Source organism: Ranitomeya variabilis, chromosome 2, assembly GCF_051348905.1.
Source record: "Ranitomeya variabilis isolate aRanVar5 chromosome 2, aRanVar5.hap1, whole genome shotgun sequence".
Classification (NCBI taxonomy): Eukaryota; Metazoa; Chordata; class Amphibia; order Anura; family Dendrobatidae; genus Ranitomeya; species Ranitomeya variabilis.
In genome coordinates this window covers 997,659,304-997,682,816 of record NC_135233.1, presented here as the reverse complement: position 1 = coordinate 997,682,816, position 23,513 = coordinate 997,659,304, and the positions used below count along the sequence as shown (strand labels likewise).

The 23,513-nt window shown below is 41.3% G+C and overlaps 1 protein-coding gene across 4 annotated transcripts in view; it reads left to right on the top strand.

Annotated features, from left to right (window-relative positions):
- LOC143808448 (period circadian protein homolog 2-like) overlaps nucleotides 1-23,513 on the top strand; it is a 114,412-nt gene that overhangs the window by 19,408 nt on the left and 71,491 nt on the right. For 3 of the 4 annotated variants that reach the window (XM_077291127.1, XM_077291129.1, XM_077291126.1), the window contains exon 2: nucleotides 10,165-10,828. The exons of the other annotated variant lie outside the window; for it this stretch is intronic. In XM_077291127.1, the coding sequence (XP_077147242.1) occupies nucleotides 10,344-10,828 (485 nt within the window). In that variant the 5' untranslated portion in view covers nucleotides 10,165-10,343. The remainder of the gene's footprint in view (nucleotides 1-10,164; nucleotides 10,829-23,513) is intronic. 4 annotated transcript variants of the gene reach the window in all.

Below are 23,513 nucleotides of genomic sequence, written 5' to 3'. Positions count from 1 at the left end.
CTAAATCTTCTGGTCTGATTCTCCATGCAGAAGCTGTGGTGGGGGGAATAGTTTTGGGTAACTGACACTTCATTTTGTACAGATGTAGACTTAGAAGCGCCCTTGTTGCGGGGGCCTTGGCTTTCTATATATCAAAGTGGTTTTATGCTGAGGCGTGTTGTGCATGCTGACGAATCAGTTTAAATTTTTTTTTTTAATTAATGACCGATTAGTAGAGGAAAATCCGCTAATTTGTGTCAGCGATCCGAATGATGCTACTGCACAGGTGCAGCCGCCAGCACTATTTTGATTAAACAACAACCACAAGACAGATTTCATCAATAGAGGTATCATTGTAATCAGTATAACGGTCCCGACCTGACACTGTCTGTAGGTTACGCTGCACAATCCTGCTGACAGCTTCCCTTTAAGCTTTGTCCACCGAAAGATCTTTACTGTTGAAATAGTCTGTTCATCAGTGACCTTCACAATAATAAAACCACTGATAATAAGTTAGGCGAAACATATCGACATTTTAAAGGGAACCTATCACCCCGTTTTTTAAAGATTAGATAAAAATAGTGTGAAATAGGGGCAGAGCTGGGCTTTACATAAGTGCCTTTTTGTTGCCTTTATTCCCCCGTTAGGCTGCCGAAATACCTTTGTGAAGTGGCCGTTTTGTCCTGTCACTCAAGTTGGTCAGGTCGGATGGGCGTGGTTAAATAGCGGTTCCTCCCCCACCTCTTGCGTTTCTCTGCGAAGTTTAGTACCGCCGTTGGCGTTGTGTTTAGCGCCTGCGTAGTTACGTCTAATTTGGCGCCTGCGTATTATGCTTTGCCCAACTGTGGGCATAGCATAATTTACATCACTGCGCATGCGCGGGTCGTAACTTTAGCCTTGGTGCCCCGGAAGTGATCATATGGGCATAGTGTTTATCTGGATGCCGGTAAATTTTTCTCAGCCCGAACTGCGAGCGTAAGTTTGGTGCCAAAATCGCTCGCCTGCCTATCGTTCTATCTATCGTTCTTTCTATCAAACTATCTATCGTTCAATCTATCTATCGATCTTTCTATCGTTCTTTCTATCTATTCTCTATCTTATCTATTATCTATCTATCGTTCTTTCTATCAATTATCTATCTTATCTATTATCTATCGTTCTTTTTATGTATCTATTATCTATTTTTCTATATATCCTTCTTTCTATCTATCTATTATCTATCTTTCTTTTCTCTCTATCTATTATCTATATATTGTTCTTTCTATCTATCTATTGATCTTTCTATCTATCTATTTTCTATCTATCGTTCTTTTTATCTATCTATTATCTATTATCTATCTATCTATTGTTATTTCTATCTATCGTTCTTTCTATCTATTAGCTATCGTTCTTTCCATCTACCTATCTATTAGCTATTGTTCTTTCTATCTATCGATCAATCGATCTTTCTATCTATATATTATCTATCATTCTTTCTCTCTATCTATTTATCATCTATCTATCGTTATTTCTATCTATCTTCTATCTATCTATCTATCTATCTATCTATCATCTATCTATCGTTAGTTATATCTATCTATATTGACCTTTCTATCTATTATCTATTTTTCTATCGTTCTATCTATCTATCTATCTATCTTTGTCTATCTATCTATCGATCTTTCTATCTATTATCTATCTATCGTTCTATGAATCTATCTATATATATATATATCTATTATCTATCTATCTATAGTTCTTTTTATCTATATATTATCTATCTATCGTTCTGTCTATCTCTTTTCAGCTACCTATCCCATTCTATCGAACCCTTCTAACTTTCTTATTCCTTCTTTCTATCTATTTATCTAACTCATCTATCTAAGAGCAGATTACATACAACATACAACCGGCAACATAAACACAGTGACATACACCCAGCGATATACAACTTGTAACCTATCACATTTGACATGCAACATACGACTTTGAACATACTATGTGCGACATGCAACGTGCGACGACAACATGCGACATACGATAACATGCGACACACAACATGCGACTACATGTCACATGCAACAACATGTGGCAACGTACAAGTACATGCGACATGCAACAACATGAAACTACATATCATATGCGTCAACATTCAACAACATGCGACATGCAACATGCGGCAACATGCGACTACATGCAACAACATGCATCAAGCAACATGTCACTACATGCGACCACATGCGGCATGCAACATACAACAACATGCGACTACATGTCACATGACACAACATGCGACATGCAAGATGCGACTACATGCGAAATGCTGCAACATGCGAGTACATGCGACTACATGCGTATTGCAACAACATGCGACTACATGTCGCATGCAACTACATGCGGCAACATGCAAGTACATGCAACAACATGCGACTACATGTCACATGCGGCAACATGCAATGACATGCAACAACATGCGACATGCAACAACATGCAGGTACATGCGACATGCAACATGAGAATACATGTGACATGCAACAACATGCGGAAACGTGCCACTACATGCAATCACATGCTCCATGCAACATGTGACCACATGAGACTACATGTGAAAATCTACATGCGAATAAATGAGACATACGATAGCATGCGACGTGCAAATACATCACACTAACTACATGCGACATGCAACCACATGCTACATGCTAAACCATCCGTCAGCATGCAAAATTCATAACCATGCGCCATGCGATAGCATGCTCGATGCGACATGCGGCGACATGCAGCATGTAACATACACAATACACAACATACATACAATACATACATTCAGACATATAGTACATACAACATAGATTACATACTCACCATCACTTGTCACTTTGATCCCCGAAGCCAGTGTCATGTATAAAAAAAATTAAAATAAAAAAAAAATAAAAAATCCCTGTCCGCAGAAATCCTATGTAAACGAGTGTCCCACGACGATCTCCCGTGGAGAGCAGGAACATCTGCAGATGTGACTGCTCGCCAGGGGCTCCAGGAACACAATGAAGGTAGGAAAGTATCCTTCCACATTGTGTTACTCACAATGTATTCCTCCAACACTGTGACAAAATAGTCCCTGGCCTCACTTCTGCCAATGCTGTTCAGGCAGCTTTGCTACAAATTGAGACTAGGAAAAATGGTTGACCTCTTCAGTGATGCACTGCAGGAGACATTATCTCCTGTCATTATGTCACTGAGGGTCCTATAGATCAGAGACATCACCCGATGTCACTGTGCTATAGGGGAGATCCTCGAGGGACACGCGTCACTTGTTGGACTACGGCGAACACAGGTAGTTTAAGGTTTGTTATTTTAGTTTTTTTTAACAGGTCCAGAACTATGGTAAGTATGGTCAAATGAAGAATATTAAAAACATTTTTTTGTAAAAATGTGTGTGTGTGTTATTAATCCATTACTATCATTGGATTACTAACGGATGGGTGTCTTATTGACGCCTCTCCGTTAGTAATCCGGCTTAATGTCACCTTACAATAGCAAGGTGACATTAACCCCTTATTACCCCATATCCCACCGCTACACGGGAGTGGGAAGAGAGGGGCTAAGTGCCGGAATTGGCGCATCTGACAGATGTGCCATTTCTGGGGCGGCTGCGTACTGGTGTTTGTAGCCGGGGGGGGGCCAATATCCATGGACCCTCTCTAGGCTATGAATATCAGCCCACAGCTGTCTGCGTAGCCTTTCTGGATCTAAAATATAGGGGGACCCCACGTCAATTTTTTTTGGGGGGTCACCCTATTTTTATCGCCAGGAAAGGCTACGCAGACAGCTGTTGGCTGGTATTCATAGCAGGCTACAAATAGTTTCAAAGCCCTTGGTGGGGACAGGTGTGCTATGTATTTGAGGAGTTCGATCTGAATTGTATTTTTTGAAAAGATCGCATTTAAAAAAAAAAAAAAAATTCACACAGGAATTCATAGCGACGTTTTCATGACCACAAACTTGACCTTCCAAAGATGGCATCTTTGCAAATGTACGTCGTCCTTTTTAGGACATGATCATTTATCAAAGCAACAAACATAAAAATAAAGTGACTATGACACTCACACACTCCGACAACCGACACCCCTATACCCTTACACCCTACACTGTAAGTGACCCCCCATTCCTGTATGTGAAAAGTAAGTGCACCCTCTTCCCATTTGTTATTAAGTAATTGCACCCCCATTCCCGTGTGTGCCAATTAAGTGCACCCCCAGGCCCATGTGTGATAATTTAGTGAAAGCCAGGCCCGTGTGTGATAAGTCAGTGGACCCCTGGTCCCATGTGTGAATAGTTATTGATCCCCTTCCCCCGGTCCCGTGTGAGAAAATATACGCTGTTCAAGCACCATGTATTTCCTTCAGGAAATGGCCATTTAGTTTTTATTTTTTTCTTAATTGTACTCACATCATTAATGATTGTTTCCTGTTCAGCGCTTTCCATTCCAATTACAAAAATATAAAAAAAAAATGTCAATTAGACAATTAAATTGTTAAAAATATATATTTTATAAAATGTAAATAACTTTTTTAATACATATATAAAAAGTAAGACAGACATTGTTTAAAAACGAGGCATGAAAGGCAATCTGGCACCACAACACCATATAATAGTTAATGAAAAATTAATCTGGGTCTTATGTCCAGCACTCACAGATTCCGTCACGTTCCTGTGAAATGTATGAAAACCAGATTGTACGATAGTCAACAATGGTCGGTGCATGCATATGCGATGGACGTTGTGTATCTGGTACGGCACTTCACATCTTCATAAGATGATGTCCTCTTCTTGTCTTTCTGCATAATCTACGGTGCAGTCGTACTTAGTCTGGCTTGTTACAGGCAGAGTAAATACCGCAGTGCGCAGGAGCTGGGCATCTTTACCCATTCCATGCTCCTGGGTACTGCATTACACGGAGCATGACGCCCATTAAAACGTACCATGATGCCCATGAAACCGTTTCGCAACACCCATTGAACATTATTGCCCCTGGTTGATTATAATATAACCTTTTTTTCTTATTTTTATGGATACATTGGGGGATTATCTACAGCATTACAGAATGCATTTCAGAATGCTGGAGATAAGCCCCTAAATAGGTTTCCTTAGGTAATATCCATTTTTTGGTGTGACATATTGCCTTTGAAAACATATATTATCTGTTTTAGTTTCATGCAAAATTTTAATTGTTATTAATTTATTTTTTAAAGGGAACCGGTCACCTGAATTTGGCGGGACCGGTTTTTGGTAACATGGGCGGAGTTTTCGGGTGTTTGATTCACCCTTTCCTTACCCGCTGGCTGCATGCTGGCTGCAATATTGGATTGAAGTTCATTCTCTGTCCTCCGTAGTACACGCCTGCGCAAGGCAAGATTGTCTTGTGCAGGTGTGTACTATGGAGGACAGAGAATGAACTTCAATCCAATATTGCAGCAAGAATGCAGCCAGCGGGTAAGGAAAGGGTGAATCAAACACCCGAAAACTCCGCCCATGTTACCAAAAACCGGTCACGCCAATTTCAGTTGACATGTTCCCTTTAAGCACAGGTTACATCCCATTCTGAAGTAATATAAAATCATACTTAAGAATAATTACATAAAGAGCGGATATAAAACATAATGGTAAGATGAAAGCCATGAGTGTCATAATTTTATATGGTTTTGACATGTGCACGTAGTTTCCTAATCTTATTACACAAATTTGCTGTGATTGGAAGCTGTAAGCATGGTTTGAGTCTTAACATACGCCCACAACCTTTGATGGATTGTGTATTTGGCTACTGTTGTCGATTAGCCCCCCGACGTTATGTAAAAGACAATGAAAATAGTATTTTAAATAATGTACCACTGTTGATCAGATTAAACACAATGGCCGTAGTGGGTCTGGTACATTGGACGTCGAAATTCTGTACTTGTTATGTTATGTCAAAAGGTCATACCAGTAGGGCTGCGCAGGATCTGTGACAATAAGCATCTTTGATGCAGTGATCGCATGTTGTTTGTAGGCGATACACAACCTGCAACTGCAACACCAATTGTACCAGCCAAAATTAAAAAAATAGTAATGTAGTGTAATAAAAATAAGATGTACAATGTTTCCTAATAAAATCTGTGGTGTTATGTAATTAGATTTATAGATATAATAAAAGAGCTATAATGCAGAAATCATAGTGAACAAAGTAATACATAAAGGTCTAATTAAAATTTCAGATAGATAGCAAAACTTCATGAACCCATGGTGGGAAGCAAGTAACGATGTCAGAAGTTTGACAAACAGAATCCCATATAAAACAAAAAAAACCCCCCCAAAAAACGGCGTGGGCTCCCGCGGAATTTTCTGCGCCAGAGGGGGAAAGCCGACGACCGTGGACCAATATTTGTAGCCTGCTATGAATACCAGCCAACAGCTGTCTGCGTAGCCTTTCCTGGCGATAAAAATAGGGTGACCCCCCAAAAAAAAATTGATGTGGGGTCCCCCTATATTTTAGATCCAGAAAGGCTACGCAGACAGCTGTGGGCTGATATTCATAGCCTAGAGCGGGTCCATGGATATTGGCCCCCCCCCGGCTACAAACACCAGTACGCAGCCGCCCCAGAAATGGCACATCTGTCAGATGCGCCAATTCCGGCACTTAGCCCCTCTCTTCCCACTCCCGTGTAGCGGTGGGATGTGGGGTAATAAGGGGTTAATGTCACCTTGCTATTGTAAGGTGACATTAAGCCGGATTACTAACGGAGAGGCGTCAATAAGACACCTATCCGTTAGTAATCCAATGATAGTAATGGATTAATAACCCACACACACATTTTTACAAAAAAAGGTTTTAATATTCTTCATTTGACCATACTTACCATAGTTCTGGACCTGTAAAAAAAAAAAAAAAAAATAACAAACCTTAAACTACCTGTGTTCGCCGTAGTCCAACAAGTGACGCGTGTCCCTCGAGGATCTCCCCTATAGCACAGTGACATCGGGTGATGTCTCTGATCTATAGGACCCTCAGTGACACAATGACAGGAGATAATGTCTCCTGCAGTGCATCACTGAAGAGGTCAACCATTTTTCCTAGTCTCAATTTGTAGCAAAGCTGCCTGAACAGCATTGGCAGAAGTGAGGCCAGGGACTATTTTGTCACAGTGTTGGAGGAATACATTGTGAGTAACACAATGTGGAAGGATACTTTCCTACCTTCATTGTGTTCCTGGAGCCCCTGGCGAGCAGTCACATCTGCAGATGTTCCTGCTCTCCACGGGAGATCGTTGTGGGACACTCGTTTACATAGGATTTCTGCGGACAGGGATTTTTTATTTTTTTTTATTTTTATTTTTTTTATACATGACACTGGCTTCGGGATGGTGAGTATGTAATCTATGTTGTATGTACTATATGTCTGAATGTATGTATTGTATGTATGTTGTGTATTGTGTATGTTACATGCTGCATGTCGCCGCATGTCGCATCGAGCATGCTATCGCATGGCGCATGGTTATGAATTTTATTTTTAATTTCCGCATGTTGTTGCATGTCACATGTATTCTCATGTTGCATGTCGCATGTACCTGCATGTTGTTGCATGTCGCATGTTGTTGCATGTCATTGCATGTTGCCGCATGTGACATGTAGTCGCATGTTGTTGCATGTACTTGCATGTTGCCGCATGTACTTGCATGCGACATGTAGTCGCATGTTGTTGCAATACGCATGTAGTCGCATGTACTCGCATGTTGCAGCATTTCGCATGTAGTCGCATCTTGCATGTCGCATGTTGTGTCATGTGACATGTAGTCGCATGTTGTGTGTCACATGTTATCGTATGTCGCATGTTGTCGTCGCACGTTGCATGTCGCACATAGTATGTTCAAAGTCGTATGTTGCATGTCAAATGTGATGGGTTACAAGTTGTATATCGCTGGGTGTATGTCACAGTGTTTATGTTGCCGGTTGTATGTTGTATGTAATCTGCTCTTAGATAGATGAGTTAGATAAATAGATAGAAAGAAGGAATAAGAAAGTTAGAAGGGTTCGATAGAATGGGATAGGTAGCTGAAAAGAGATAGATAGATAGATAGATAGACAGAACGATAGATTATCTATAGTTCTTTTTATCTATATATTATCTATCGTTCTATGAATCTATCTATATATCTATCTATTATCTATCTATCTATCTATAGTTCTTTTTATCTATATATTGATAGATAATAGATAGATATATAGATAGATTCATAGAACGATAGATAGATAATAGATAGAAAGATCAATAGATAGATATATAGATAATAGATAGATATATAGATAGATAGATAAGAGATAGATAGAACGATAGATAATAGATAGAAAGATCAATAGATAGATAATAGACAGAAAGATAGATAGATAGAACGATAGAAAATTAGATAATAGATAGAAAGGTCAATATAGATGGCTATAACTAACGATAGATAGATAGATAGATAATAGATAGATAGAACCATAGATAGAAATAACGATAGATAGATAGATGATTGATATATAGATAGAAAGAACGATAGATAGATGATTGATAGATAGATAAAAAGAACAATAGATAGATAATAGATATAAAGAACGATGGATAGATAATAGATAGAGAGATAGATAGATAGAAAGAACGATAGATAAAAAATAGAAAACACAATAGATAATAGATAGAAAGATCGATAGATAGTTAGAACGATAGCTAATAAATAGATATGTAATAGATAGATAAATAATAGATAGAAAGATCGATAGATAGAAATAATGATAGATAGATAGATAGATAATAGATAGAAAGATAGAAAGAAGGAAAGAAAGATAATATATAGATAAAAATAACGATAGATAATAGATAGAAAGATCTATAAATAGATAGATAGAAAACGATAGATAGATAATAAATAGATAGAGAGAGAACGATAGATAATATATAGATAGAAAGATCAATCGATCGATAGATAGAAAGAACAATAGCTAATAGATAGGTAGATGGAAAGAACGATAGCTAATAGATAGAAAGAACGATAGATAGAAATAACGATAGATAGACAGAACGATAGATACATAGATTATAGATATATAGAAATAACGATAGATAGATGATAGATAGAAAAAACGATAGATAGATAGATGATCGATAGATAGAAAGATAGAAGTAACAACAGATAGGTAATAGATAGAAAGATCGATCGATATATAGATAGATAGAAAGAACGATAGATAGAAATATCTATAGATAGAAAAAACAATAGATAGATAGATAGATAGATAAAAAGAACGATAGATAGAAAATAAATAGATTGAAAGATCAATAGATAGAAAGAACGATATATAGATAATAGATAGAGAAAAAGAAAGATAGATAATAGATAGATAGATAGAAAGAAGGATATATAGAAAAATAGATAATAGATAGATACATAAAAAGAACGATAGATAATAGATAAGATAGAGAATAGATAGAAAGAACGATAGATAGACAGATCGATAGATTGAACGATAGATAGTTTGATAGAAAGAACGATAGAACGATAGGCAGGCGAGCGATTTTGGCACCAAACTTACGCTCGCAGTTCGGGCTGAGAAAAATTTACTGGCATCCAGATAAACACTATGCCCATATGATCACTTCCGGGGCACCAAGGCTAAAGTTACGACCCGCGCATGCGCAGTGATGTAAAATATGCTATGCCCACAGTTGGGCAAAACATAATGCGCAGGCGCCGGAGGCAAATTCACTGCGCAACTGCTAAGAAAAAGCGCGATCTGTGCCATTCACAGATCGCGTTTACGAAAGACACGCCGAGAAGCAGGGGGGGAGGAACCGCTATTTAACCACGCCCATCCGACCTGACCAACTTGAGTGACAGGACAAAACGGCCACTTCACAAAGGTATTTCGGCAGCCTAACGGGGGAATAAAGGCAACAAAAAGGCACTAATGTAAAGCCCAGCTCTGCCCCTATTTCACACTATTTTTATCTAATCTTTAAAAAACGGGGTGATAGGTTCCCTTTAATGTGCTGTATACTTGGTTATTCTCAGTTTAATAATCGTATGAGTTGCTCACCGTTTGGTAGACTTTGCATATGTGTATCCTACAAAAAATGTTCGTTGTAGCTTGGATCTGATAAACATTTTCATGTTCTTTTTTTTTTTTTTCCTTTAGGTCTTTCTACGTTGTCTAAGCGAGATGAAGCTTTTTACATAACGCAATGCTCATCCAGAATAATAACTCACAAAAGCAAGATCTCACATTACCAGGTCAACATGGCCCTGTTGGATCAGTGACACATTTACCGGAAAGCGTGCACCCTAAGCCTACAGACTTTCTCTCCAGCCATCACCATGTATCAACAGGCGTGTGTAGTTACCAGCATGTCTTATGTACAGGGAGACGCGTTTCTTCAGGATTACAAGAACCGTCAGGCGCCAGTTTCACAAAATGTAATGAGTGGGAGGCAGGGGTCCAGTGACTTTGTGAGTTCACCGTTAATGGAGTCAATAAACATATTATCGGCTGAGGGTGTAGGTCATTCAAGTAAAAGATGCCTTCAAGTTGGCGAGACGTCAGATAGCCGTTATAGCTCGTTTCCCATTGGAGACCTAGTAATACAGGAGCACTATGGCACATTTGGGACAGTTCTTCCAGGTGGCACCTCAAAGGCTCACCAGAATGAAGATGAGGAGATGCATAATCCCATAGAAGACTTTGTAAATCCTGCCATGCCTTCACAAGAGGACATGGAAACGTACAATGACTCCAGCAGTAATGAATTTCGTAACGAACCAATGGATTCTGATGAAAATGGAAAGGAGCATACACCAAAAAGGTAGGAGACGAGCTGCAGAGGTAGCCTAAAAATGGGGGGCAACTCAACTAGGTTACCTAGCACTTACCAAGCTAGGGCACTTACCTAAACCCTTAGTTCATACTCTGGGATATAAAAGAAACAAAATATCCACCCAAATATTGGAAATCAATAACATTTCTTGATTTAACAATTGGTGAAGGGTTGTTCAAAATGTGACATAATTTAAAAAAAGTGTCATTACCATTTGCTTGTTAAAATTGCATCTCCATAATACCGTAGAGGTGAGAAGTAGTGCAGTCTTTGAAATATAAATAAAAATTAGCTTTTTTTCCTGTCTTCGCTCTCTTCATGCTTTATTTTTGGACCATTCATGTGTTGCTCGCTCACACACACCTGTTATATTTCGCTAAGCTTAACACTTCCAAAGTGGATGTCATTGTCGAATTTCCAACTCTCTCCTCTGAAGTCTGGGCTCCCTACTTCCAGATCAGTGGCTATAAGACGTCAATGACGGTGCCTTAAAGTCCATCTCCTCTTCAGACTTCTTTGACTTCTAGGGTCAGACTTCTTTGGTCAGACAGATTTGTCAATCTGTGCTGCCTTGAGCAATGAACCAATGCATTACCAATAAGAGTGATCAAACATAAATGTAGACCTTTGCTTCCTGCGGCACTGTTCCTTTCACCACTTTGTTGTATTTGCTTGCATTTCCCATTATACCGCGGGATATCGAAGCAGCGACCTTCCGTTATTAGTCAGAGCTGCAGACTTTTCTTCTTCAAAACCAGGCAGAGTGCACCACGCTCAGTGCACCATGACGTGGCCAAAAAGGTCAGTGCACCTACCTACCTACTTGTTTTCGCTCTCTCCACCCTCCTCATCTTTGATTGACAGCTCCAGGCTTTGTAGAGCCAGAGAAGGGTTGCGATAGATGGAAATCCGGTAGGTGGGAAGGTGCACTTACATGTTTGGCCACGCTAAAGGTTTACTTGGTTTGAACAGGCATTTGTGATTACACACACTTGTCACCTTGAAAAACAATATTCGCCTGCGGATAAAATGGTAATTTACAAGTAAATAGAATTGTAATCCTGTTTTGTTATGTTACTGCAGCAGCGGCTCCAGGGAGAAAATGAAGTTCTATTCTCTCTGCAGCCGCTTGCTTTCCGTTATGGAGGTGGTGCAGAGGTCTGTAACAGTCATCGCTCACAAACTACACAGTCATATAGTGATAACTAAGCACTGCTGTGCCAAAATATTTTCTACTAGCGTTTTCCAACACTTCAATCAATTTTATGCTAGAATCCCAGGAAAAACTGTTTGATAAATTGGGGCTTTAGTTCTGTCACCAATTGTTTATTATAACATGTCCCTGATGCACTTGGTATTGTCTTCCTTTGTGTGCTGTCCTTGTCATGTTTGGAACCTTTTTACTATTGTTCCTAATTTGCTGAAAGCTGAAGTCCTTGCCCAGAACTGTTAACATATCGAACACAAAGCTGAAAATGCTAAACACCGTAAACTACTTCAGCGCCAGGGATTGCAGGTCAATGCGGTGTTATATAAAAGGGACATAAAAGCCTTTTTTTCAATGGCTTTTTTTTCTTTTGTGCCTTAATACAAAAGCATACAAGCACTGTATAAAGTGACTCATCTTGGTGAAAAACTTACTGAGAATCTCTGGCTGTCAGCTATGGACCCAGAGCCAAGCGCTATACATGAGGGTGCATGCTTCCTACAAGTGTCTACAATACAATATCAATCTGCGCTGTGCACGCTGTTTTTTTTTTTTTAATCTCCCCATAGAAGTTTGTGGGGGGTAAAAAAAAAAAAACCCAACATGCTAATTCCATAGTGTTAAATAAGTGTGTTTTTAAAAATCACATCTACCTTGCTGAAATTGTAAAATGCAGCAATTTTTTTGCACAAAAAAGCACCCAGTGGCAATCCACTGCCATGTACTTTTTAAGGGAATCTGTCTGCAGGATTTTACGCCCCACACAATTTATATGCTCATGTACATGTATCTCTTTGAAAGACAAGTCCAGCAAAACCTGTACATGGCCTGTCCGTTCCTCCAGTACTGAGAAATCAATACTTGAATTGTTTTTTAAATGAGGCTGAAGAGCTATGGTAGATCTGAAGTCTGTCACTCCAGCTCTATTCTTTGCCCAGTGCCACCGCCTCCTGATTGACTGACTGCTCCTTTGCCTGAAGTCACGCCGCATCGAGGAAGTTAGTCAAGAAGGAGGAGGCAGAGCTGGGTGGGGAATAGAGCTGGAGTGACATAGGCTTCAGATCTACCATAGTCCTTCAGCCTCATTTGCATATCAATTCAAACACTGATTTCTCAGTACTGGAGGAACGGACCGGGCATGTAAAGTTATTGCTGGACTGGTCTTTGAAAGACACATAAATGATGGAGTGTCAAATCCTGCTGACAGATTCTCTTTAAGGGTTTTCTTTGTCATTTCACTTTTAACAAGAGGTCTTCTCTGTGACTAGTGCCTTTTTGAAAGGCACGGGGACTCTTGTGCGGCCATGTAAATTTCCACGCACCTGGTCCATACATGTAGGGCTGTTTTATCTTCATTGTTAGATAAAACCTCAGGGGAGAAGTTGTGACAATTTTTGCTCTGTAGTTTCTATGCTGGCAGTAATTAATGGGGAAAGTTTGTTATCTAAGACCTGAGTTGCTTTCTGTCGCTGAGTTTAATGTTTCTAATGACTCTGAAGCCTGTTATGTCGACAGGAGAGAAAAGAGCGCAAATGGGCCATGTGCTCCCGTCTATAGTTACTCACCGTTATTTGTGCCAGAAATGATAAAGCTTTACTTACCACCTCAAGTAATAGAGGATTAGAAAATGGATAGCAACCAGACCATAATGTACAGGTGACTGAAGACCTCTGTAAATAGGTTAGCCACGTAAGGCGCGTCCTTTATATAACTTGATTCCCTATTTTGCTCGTTCCGGTGCCCTGTGTTCTGCTTCATGATGAAATGTTTGGCAGCTATAGAGCGTCTCCACCTAATCCACTACTACGTATTCGGGAAACTGTCAAAAGGCAATGTCCGTTGTGCTGAATGTAGGGTTGTGAAAATGGCCTCCTCTCTGAGGAACACTCCTGTCCAGGGTAGAAGTCCTGTCCCTGGCATCATCTTGGAAGCATTGTGGATCCACTTCTGGATTAGAGCTGCTGTTGTCACAGTCGTCTTTTAAGATCTTGGTCCTCTTATTTTGTATTGTGCCCCTCTAAGTGTACAATGAATGTCTGGTTTCCACATGCTGATCCCTAGCCTCTGTGTTAGCTTCTTCCAGCCACAACTCATCTGCAGAGATTACAACAAAGACACATTTGTCTTCTCACAATTCCAGCCCCACCACCATCTATTCCCAACCAGCACAAACTCCTCATCCTGCTGATACCCCATATGTGTCTCCCTATTACTGCGCCTGCTGTTTGGCACATAAGCAGCGCTCCTCTTACTACCCACATAATCATGCCCACCATAGTACCCTTAACATAGCTAGAATGCCTCCTTTGTGCCCACTAGATGGTAAAATTCCCCAGTAGAAAATATCAATGCGATGTGCATGTGCCTTCCACAATTTGTCCTTAGAAAGTACCGTAATTATACCCCATGTGCACCTTTGATGGTCACAGTACTCTGAGTGCCCCTATAACAATAATACTTAACCCTGCTGTTCTGTTCGTTTCCACTATACACTTGTACTGCTCCGGTCATTTTTGACCGGACCTAATAAAATGCTGTTTTAGCTACTTAAATTTTTTTTTTTTTTTTGAATACCTGTTGCATTATTATACTGTATGTGAGAATGGTTGGTCATTATAAAAAAAACAAAAAAAAAAAACGTAAAAAACTCAATTTTTTTATTTATTTTGTGTTTATAAAGGTTACAAGGGCTTATTGAATTCTGCACATAAATTACAAATTTGAGCTTAACTAACTAACAACTACTACTACTACTACTACTACTACTACTATAACAACTATAACTAACTATAACTAAAATTAACTATAGTATAAAATTTAACTGCGTGCAAACATTTTGAAAAAAAAAATAGTAAAAATAATACAAAAAATAAACAGTTTTTTTTTTTCAGAAAATCTTCACATAATTCTATTGTTTACATTCAGGACAACAACAATACACATGTCTGCCTAGTCCATTATCATGTCTGGCTTTCTATCTTCTCGATTGCTTATTGTATCATCATTGTGCATTGTGCTCATAAGTATCACTTGTTTATTTATTTTTTTGGAACATAGGAAACCACTGTTGTGTCTTGAGTGAAATAAAACATGGAACTATGTACACCTCTTTTGGTGAGAATACCTTGTGGAAGCTCAGGCTTGTTTGCACAGAACTGTACTGAAAGCCAATATGTTTTTGTTTGTTTTTTTACACTTGTACTGTTCCTGGTCAAAAATGACCGAATAGCATTTTAGCAAATTTTATGGTCTGCATGTGTAAATCTGCACCTAAAGCAACTGTTTACTTCATAAACAATAGTAGATGCAATAAGTAGTCTCAAAAGAAATTATAACTCATTTTGTTTTACTCAAAAAATGGCTGAAATTAGCTAAAATGCTATTCGGTCATTTTTGACCGGGAACAGTACAAGTGTAAAAAAAAAATGTGGCGCAAAAACTAAACAAAAAAAAAAGGACCCTTAGAAAGAACCCCTCAAATTAGGAAAATAGAAGTAACCACAAGTTTCTGAACCGCATAATGAATTGTTTAAAAAATATCAAAGTTCAAAAACGGTCACTTTTGACCGAACAGTACAGCAGGGTTAAGTGCCTGGACTTAACATTTTGATAATGTCCTCTGAGTTCCCTCATACACAGTATGATCTCACCTATAGATCTAACATATCCCCTATACAGCATTATGGGCTACAGCTCCTCTATACACCGTATAATGCCTCCCAGAGCTTCCCTATACACAGTATAATGGATCAACAGCTCCCCTATTCACAGTATAATGCCCCTACTGCTCCCTTTTACACAATATGGTGGTCCCACAGCTCCCCTATACACAGTATGATGTTCCCCTATACAGTGGGTGCGGAAAGTATTCAGACCCCTTTACATTTTTCACGGTTTGTTTCATTGCAGCCATTTGGTAAATTCAAAAAGTTCAATTTTTTTTTCCTCATTAATATACACTCTGCACCCATCTTGACTGAAAAAAACAGAAATGTAGATATTTTTGCAAATTTATTAAAAAATAAAAACAGAAAAATATCACATGGTCATAAGTGTTCAGACCCTTTGCTCAGACACTCATATTTAAGTCACATGCTGTCCATTTCCTTGTGATCTTCCTTGAGATGGTTCTACTCCTTCATTGGAGTCCAGCTGTGTCTAATTAAACTGATAGGACTTGATTTGGAAAGACACACACCTGTCTATATAAGACCTCACAGCTCACAGTGCATGTCAGACCAAATGAGAATCATGAGGTCAAAGGAACTGGCCAAGGAGCTCAGAGACAGAATTGTGGCAAGGCACAGATCTGGCCAAAGTTACAGCAGAATTTCTGCAGTAAAGGTTCCTAAGAGCACAATGGCCTCCATAATCCTTAACCCCTTTCTGCCCTGCTCCCGCGGTGAGACGGCATCAAAGCTGGGACATGTCAGCTGTTTTGAACAGCTGTTTTGAATAGTTAAATGCCGCTGTCAAACTCTGACCGTGACATTTAACAAGCGCTTGCAGCCGGAAATGCGCCCATCACTGACCCCCGTCACGTGATCATGGGTCATCGGCATAACGACCAGAGGTCTCCTTGAGACCTAAATGGTTGTTGATGCCGGATTGCTATGAGCGCCACCCTGTGGTCGGCGCTCATAGCAGTACACTAATTCTGCTACATAGGGGCGATCTGAGCATCGCCTCTATGTAGCAGAGGCGACCGAGTTATGAAAGCTTCTAGCCTCCCATAGACGCTATTGAAGCATGCCAAAATTTAAAAAAGTTTAAAAAAATATGAAAAAAATAAAAAAAAGTTTAACTCGCCTCCTTTTAGCCCCATTCAAAATAAAACAAAAAAAAAATTATTTTTACTGTTTTAGGTTGCCACGACATTGCATTAAAATGCAATAATGGGCGATCAAAAGAACGTATCTGCGCCAATATGGTATCATTAAAAACATCAGCTCAGCAAACAAAAAATAAGCCCTCACCTGACCCCAGATCACGAAAAGTGGAGACGCTACGAATATTGGAAAATGGCGCAATATATATATTTTTTTTTTAAAGCAAACTTTTGGATTTTTTTTTTCACCACCTAGATAAAAAATAACCTAGACATGTTTGGTGTCTATGAACTCGTAATGACCTGGAGAATCAAAATGGCAGGTCAGGTTTAGCATTTAGTAAACCTAGCAAAAAAGCCAAACAAAAAACAAGCGTGAGATAGCAATTTCACCACACTTGGAATTTTTTTCCCCATTGTCAAGTACACGACATGGTAAAACCAATGATGTCATTCAAAAGTACAGCTCGTCTCGCAAAAAACAAGCCCTCACATGGCCATATTGACAGAAAAATAAAAAAAGTTTTGGCTCTGGGAAGAAGGGGAGCAAAAAACGAAAAAAGCTGGGGTCATGAAGGTGTTAAATGGAAGAAGTTTGGGACCACCAGAAGTCTTCCTAGACCTGGTAGTCCAGCCAAACTGAGCAATCGTGGGAGAAGAGCCTTGGTGAGAGAGGTAAAGAAGAACCTCATATGCACAAGAACCTATGCAGCATCAATAGTAAAAGATAGAATGTTAAAAATAATAAAAAAAAATATGGTTATTCTCACCTTCCGACGGCCCCCGATCTCCTCAGCGTACGTTCCGTTCCCAGGGATGCTTTGCAAAGGACCTTTGTGACGTCACGGTCGCGTGACCATGACGTCATCTCAGGTGATTGCATCCCTTTTTTGTCATCAATATTTTGTGCTTTGCATGGTTTATTGCACAAGGGAGTACGTCACTTCTTTCAGTGTTTTTCACCCATTGAAATGAATGGGTGGTGAAAAATGCTGAAATAACGCACAAAAAACGCAGGTGTCGGGTTTTGCTGCTTTTTTTTGTGTGCCAAAACCTGAATCTATAGATCAGGACTTTTTTTTTCCAACGCTAAACTATGTCAGCATGTACTATGGCCGCTATCCCGAGTCTACATCACTGGGAGCAGGCATTTTGCTGCCCTCTCTTGCACCTTATGATAGAAGTGGCTGTTGGTGGGCCCCTTCACGTCACAGGGCCCAGGGCGACAGCACCCTCTGCCCACCGCCCCTGGTACTGAGCTGGCCATGTGCACAGAATTACCGTAATCACCTTTTACAGTGGTTCTAACGGGGCAAAAACTGTCAAACTGGGACTGACCAGGCGATCAGCATATTTTTCTGGACTCCTGCTAGGCTTTTCCTGTAGTATTACATGGTATTCAAGTGAATGATTGTTCTTGTAATAGAAGTATGACAAAAACGGACATTACCATCCAGGCACATAAATTGATAAATTGAGGGGTGCCCTGAGCACGAGACCCCATTCGGTAATGTCCATATGTTTACAGAACAATTTAAAGGGGACGTTACCAGTCCAGTGGGTATTCATTGCTCTTAATTTATTCTTTCTGCTTCTCCAATTTAATTCCTTTCAGTTTTAATCAGTCATATGGCTTCAGAGATATGGGACTTTTTATTAAGTGCAAATCTTTATGGTCTATATCAAGGAGGTGTAACTCGCCGGGTAATAACTCGGAGCGGCCTAAGGCCATGTTCACACTTTGCGGGTTTTACCGCGGAACCGCGGCGATTTTGATGCTGCGGGTCCGCAGCAGTTTCCATTGCGTTTACATTTACATGTAAACCCTATGGAAACCGCAAACCGCTGTGCACATGCTGCGGGAAAAACCGCGCAGAAACGCAGCGGTTTACAACCCGCAGCATGACACTTCTTTGTGCAGAATCGCTGCGATTCTGCACACATAGAAATGCATTGAACCGCTTACTTAAGTAAGCGGATAATGTGCGGGTGGTACCCGGGGTGGAGGAGAGGAGACTCTCCTCCAGGCCCTGGGAACCATATTTGGGGTAAAAAAAAGAATTAAAATAAAAAATCATGTTATACTCACCTCTCAGCGCTGCACGCGGCCGGCCGGTCAGAGTTGCTGTGCGAACAGGACCTGCGGTGACGTCGCGGTCACATGACCGTGACGTCGCGGTCACATGACCGTGACGTCACGAAGGGTCCTTCTCGCACATCATCTTTGGAACCGGACCGCCGGGTGCAGCGACGAGGAGATCGAGACGTCAGAGGGTGAGTATATAAACTTTTTTTTTAATTTTAACATTACTATTGATCCTGCATATTGCTGCATATGCAGCATCAATAGTATAGGAGTAATCCCGCAGCGGAAACCGCGGAACAAACCGCGATAAATCTGCAGGGATAACCGCAGCGGTTTTGCCCTGCAGATTTATCAAATCCGCTGCGGGACAACCCGCAGAGGTCACCCGCAAAGTGTGAACATGGCCTAAAGATGATCCTGTGGTCCATGTCCCATTGTAAAGACCACAAAAATCTGCACTAAATGTATCGGCTGTATCTCTGGAGCCGGACAGCGGAGATAAAAAGGAAACAGACAGATTACGCAGATAGCAGTGGGAATAAAACAGCACAAACTGGCACATGATGACTTTTTTTTTTTTTTTTTTGTGCAGAATAAAGATTTTTAACTGTTGGTGTGCCGCTAGCTCTTTTTCTTAAATGTACCTTATTAAAAAAATAAAAATAAATCTGATGGATCCTTATTAAGTGTGTATTATGGAAAAGATTTGAATCATGGGTCAGCAGCCTGCGTCGCCTTTTTTTTTTTTTTTTTTTTAATATTCACTCACATTCACCGGCCTTGCATAAACTCTTTACACTCCATCCATATCGGCCCCTCTGTCCTTCCCTCTCCTATGTATAGCACTCATGCTCTGTTCACATTGCTTAACAGCACAGATCCATTCAGTCCGATCATCCAACACAAGAGACGCTCTCACAAGTCACTTAACCATCTGCTCACTCTTTCTATCCTCCTTCTCCAAGTTGCTGGAGACATCTCTCCCAACCCCGGCCCCCCATGTTATAGCCAGTCAAACCTCCCAACTGCTACACTCAGAAACCCCTCTAACCTTATTAATATTCCATGCATGCCTTCTGTCTTTTTCAATTGTGCCCTTTGGAATTCTCGCTCTGTGTGTAATAAACTCTCCTTCATCCATGACTTCTTGCTTTCTAATTCTCTTAATCTCCTGGCTCTTACTGAAACCTGGATCCAGCAAGCAGACAGCACCGCTGCTGCTGCTCTTTCATATGGTGGACTACACTTTTCTCATACCCCAAGATCGGACAACAGAGCCGGTGGAGGCGTTGGTCTGCTCCTTTCACCCAAATGTACCTTCCAAGTTATCCCCCAAATGCCCTCACTTGTCTTCCCTTCCTTTGAGGTCCATGCTGTCAGACTCTATATCCCCTTCTCCATGCGAGTGGCGGTGGTGTATCGTCCTCCCGGCCCCTCTTATCAGTTCCTGGATCACTTTGCCACCTGGCCTCCACACTTTCTCTCCTGTGACACCCCCACCCTCATCATGGGTGATTTCAACATCCCCATTGCTTCTCCCCTCCCCCCATCTGCTTCTCACCTTTTATCTCTAACCTCCTCTTTCGGCCTCTCACAGCATACTATCTCTCCAACGCATGAAGATGGAAACTCCCTTGACTTAGTCTTTTCCCGGCTTTGCTTAGTGGATGATTTCACAAACTCCCCTCCCGCTCTCTGACCACAACCTTCTTTCATTCTCTATCAAGAACTGCCATCTCGCTCAGGTCACCCCCACTTTCCACACTTATAGAAACATACAGGCCATTAACACCCAGAAACTTATGAAGAACTTGCAGTCCTCATTGGCCCCAATCTCCTCCATCTCATGTCCTGATTCTGCTCTGAAGCATTACAATGAAACCCTGCAAAGTGCCCTGGATGAAGCTGCACCTCCTATACATAAAACAACTCAGCACAGACGGCAACAACCGTGGCACATGCTGCAAACACGTTTCCTGCAGCGGTGCTCCATGTGCGCCGAACATCTGTGGAGAAAATCTAATCTACCCGAAGATTTCATCCATTATAAGTTCATGCTAAAAACATACAACTCTGCCCTTCACCTCTCCAAACAAACCTATTTCAACACCCTCATCACCTCGCTGTCCAATAACCCTAAACGTCTCTTTGACGCTTTCTCGTCCCTACTCAACCCAAGAGTGCAGGCCCCAACCACTGATCTCCGCGCTGACGATCTGGCCAATTACTTCAAAGAAACAATTGACCACATTCGACAGGAAATCATCTCCCAATCTCTTCATACCATTCACTGTCCTCCCTCCCCTACTGCATCTAGTTCACTCTCTGACTTTGAACCAGTTACAGAAGAAGAAGTAATCAGGCTCCTTGCATCTTCTCGCCCAACCACTTGTGCCAGTGACCCCATTCCATCACATCTCCTCCAGTCCCTTTCCCCAGCTGTCACCTCTCACCTAACAACAATATTCAACCTTTCTCTCACTTCCGGTATTTTTCCATCCTCATTTAAGCATGCCATCATACATCCATTACTTAAAAAAACATCCCTCGATCACAACTGTGCCGCTAATTATAGACCTGTCTCTAATCTTCCCTTCATCTCTAAACTCCTCGAATGCCTGGTCCACTCCCGTCTTACCTGCTATCTCTCAGATAACTCTCTTCTCGACCCTCTTCAGTCTGGTTTCTGCTCTTTACACTCTACTGAAACTGCCCTCACTAAAGTCACTAATGACCTACTAACAGCTAAATCTAATGGTCACTACTCCATGCTAATTCTCTTGGATCTCTCCGCAGCATTCGACACTGTGGATCATCAGCTCCTCCTCACTATGCTCCGCTCCATCGGCCTCAAGGACACCGTTCTCTCCTGGTTCTCCTATCTCTCTGACCGATCCTTCACTGTATCTTTTGCTGGTTCCTCCTCCTCTCACCTTCCCCTTACTGTTGGGGTTCCTCAAGGATCAGTCCTAGGCCCCCTCCTTTTCTCTTTGTATACTGCCCCTATTGGACAAACAATCAGTAGATTTGGTTTCCAGTACCATCTCTATGCTGACGACACCCAATTATACACCTCTTCTCCTGTTATCACGCCGACCTTTTTAGTAAACACCAGTGATTGTCTTACCGCTGTCTCTAACATCATGTCCTCCCTCTATCTGAAACTGAACCTGTCAAAAACTGAACTCCTCGTGTTTTCTCCCTCTACTAACATACCTTTGCCTGACATTGCCATCTCCGTGTGCGGGTCCACCATTACTCCAAAGCAACATGCCCGCTGCCTTGGGGTCATACTTGATTCCGAGCTTTCATTCACCCCCCACATCCGATCACTGGCTCGCTCTTCTTATCTGCATCTCAAAAACATTTCTAGAATTTGCCCTTTTCTTTCTACTCTGCAAAAACTCTTACTGTTTCACTTATTCATTCTCGTCTGGACTATTGTAACTATCTACTAATTGGCCTCCCTCTTACAAAACTCTCCCCGCTCCAATCTGTCCTGAATGCTGCAGCCAGGATCATATTCCTCACCAACCGTTACACCGATGCCTCTACCTTGTGCCAGTCATTACACTGGTTACCATCCACTCAAGAATCCAGTACAAAACTACTACCCTCATCCACAAAGTAATCCATGGCTCCGCACCACCCTACATCTCCTCTCTGGTCTCAGTCTACCACCCTACCCGAGCTGCTAATGACCTCAGGTTAGCATCCTCAATAATCAGAACCTCCCATTCCCGTCTCCAAGACTTTACACGTGCTGCGCCGATTCTTTGGAATGCACTACCTAGGTTAATACGATTAATCCTCAATCCCCACAGTTTTAAGCGTGCCCTAAAAACTCATTTGTTCAGATTGGCCTACCACCTCAACGCATTATCCTAACTATCCCTGTGTGGCCCATTCAAAACAAAAACAAAAAACATAATCGGGTTCCTCGCAACATGTTCTCATACACTTTATGCAGCTATTAGCCCTCTGTGTCTGTACTGCTACATACTTAGGCAGTTAACTGGTTCATGCAGCTTTAGGCTACTTTCACACTAGCGTAGTTTTCAATACGTCGCACTGCGTCGTTTAGGGGAAAAAACGCATCCTGCAAAGTTGTCTGCAGGATGCGTTTTTTCCCCATAGACTAACATTAGCGACGCATTGCAACGCATTGACACACGTCGCAACCATCGTGCGACGGTTGTGCCGTGTTGTGACGGACCGCCGGCAGCAAAAAACGTTACATGTAACGTTTTTTGCTGCGCTGTGTCCTCCATTTCCGACCGCGCATTCGCGGCCGGAACTCCGCCACCGCCTCCCCGCACCTCACAATGGGGCAGCGGATGCGCTGGAAAAATGCATCCGCTGCCCCCGTTGTGCGGCTCTTTCACTGCTTGTGTCGGTGCACCGTAACGTCACATAGCGACGTGCAGTGCACGACGCAAGTGTGAAAGTAGCCTTACATGAACACCCGAGCCTTACACTTTGGCTGGTCCGAATAACTAAAGCAATTGTTACCATCCACCTCTGGTGTCTCCCCTTTTCCTCATAGATTGTA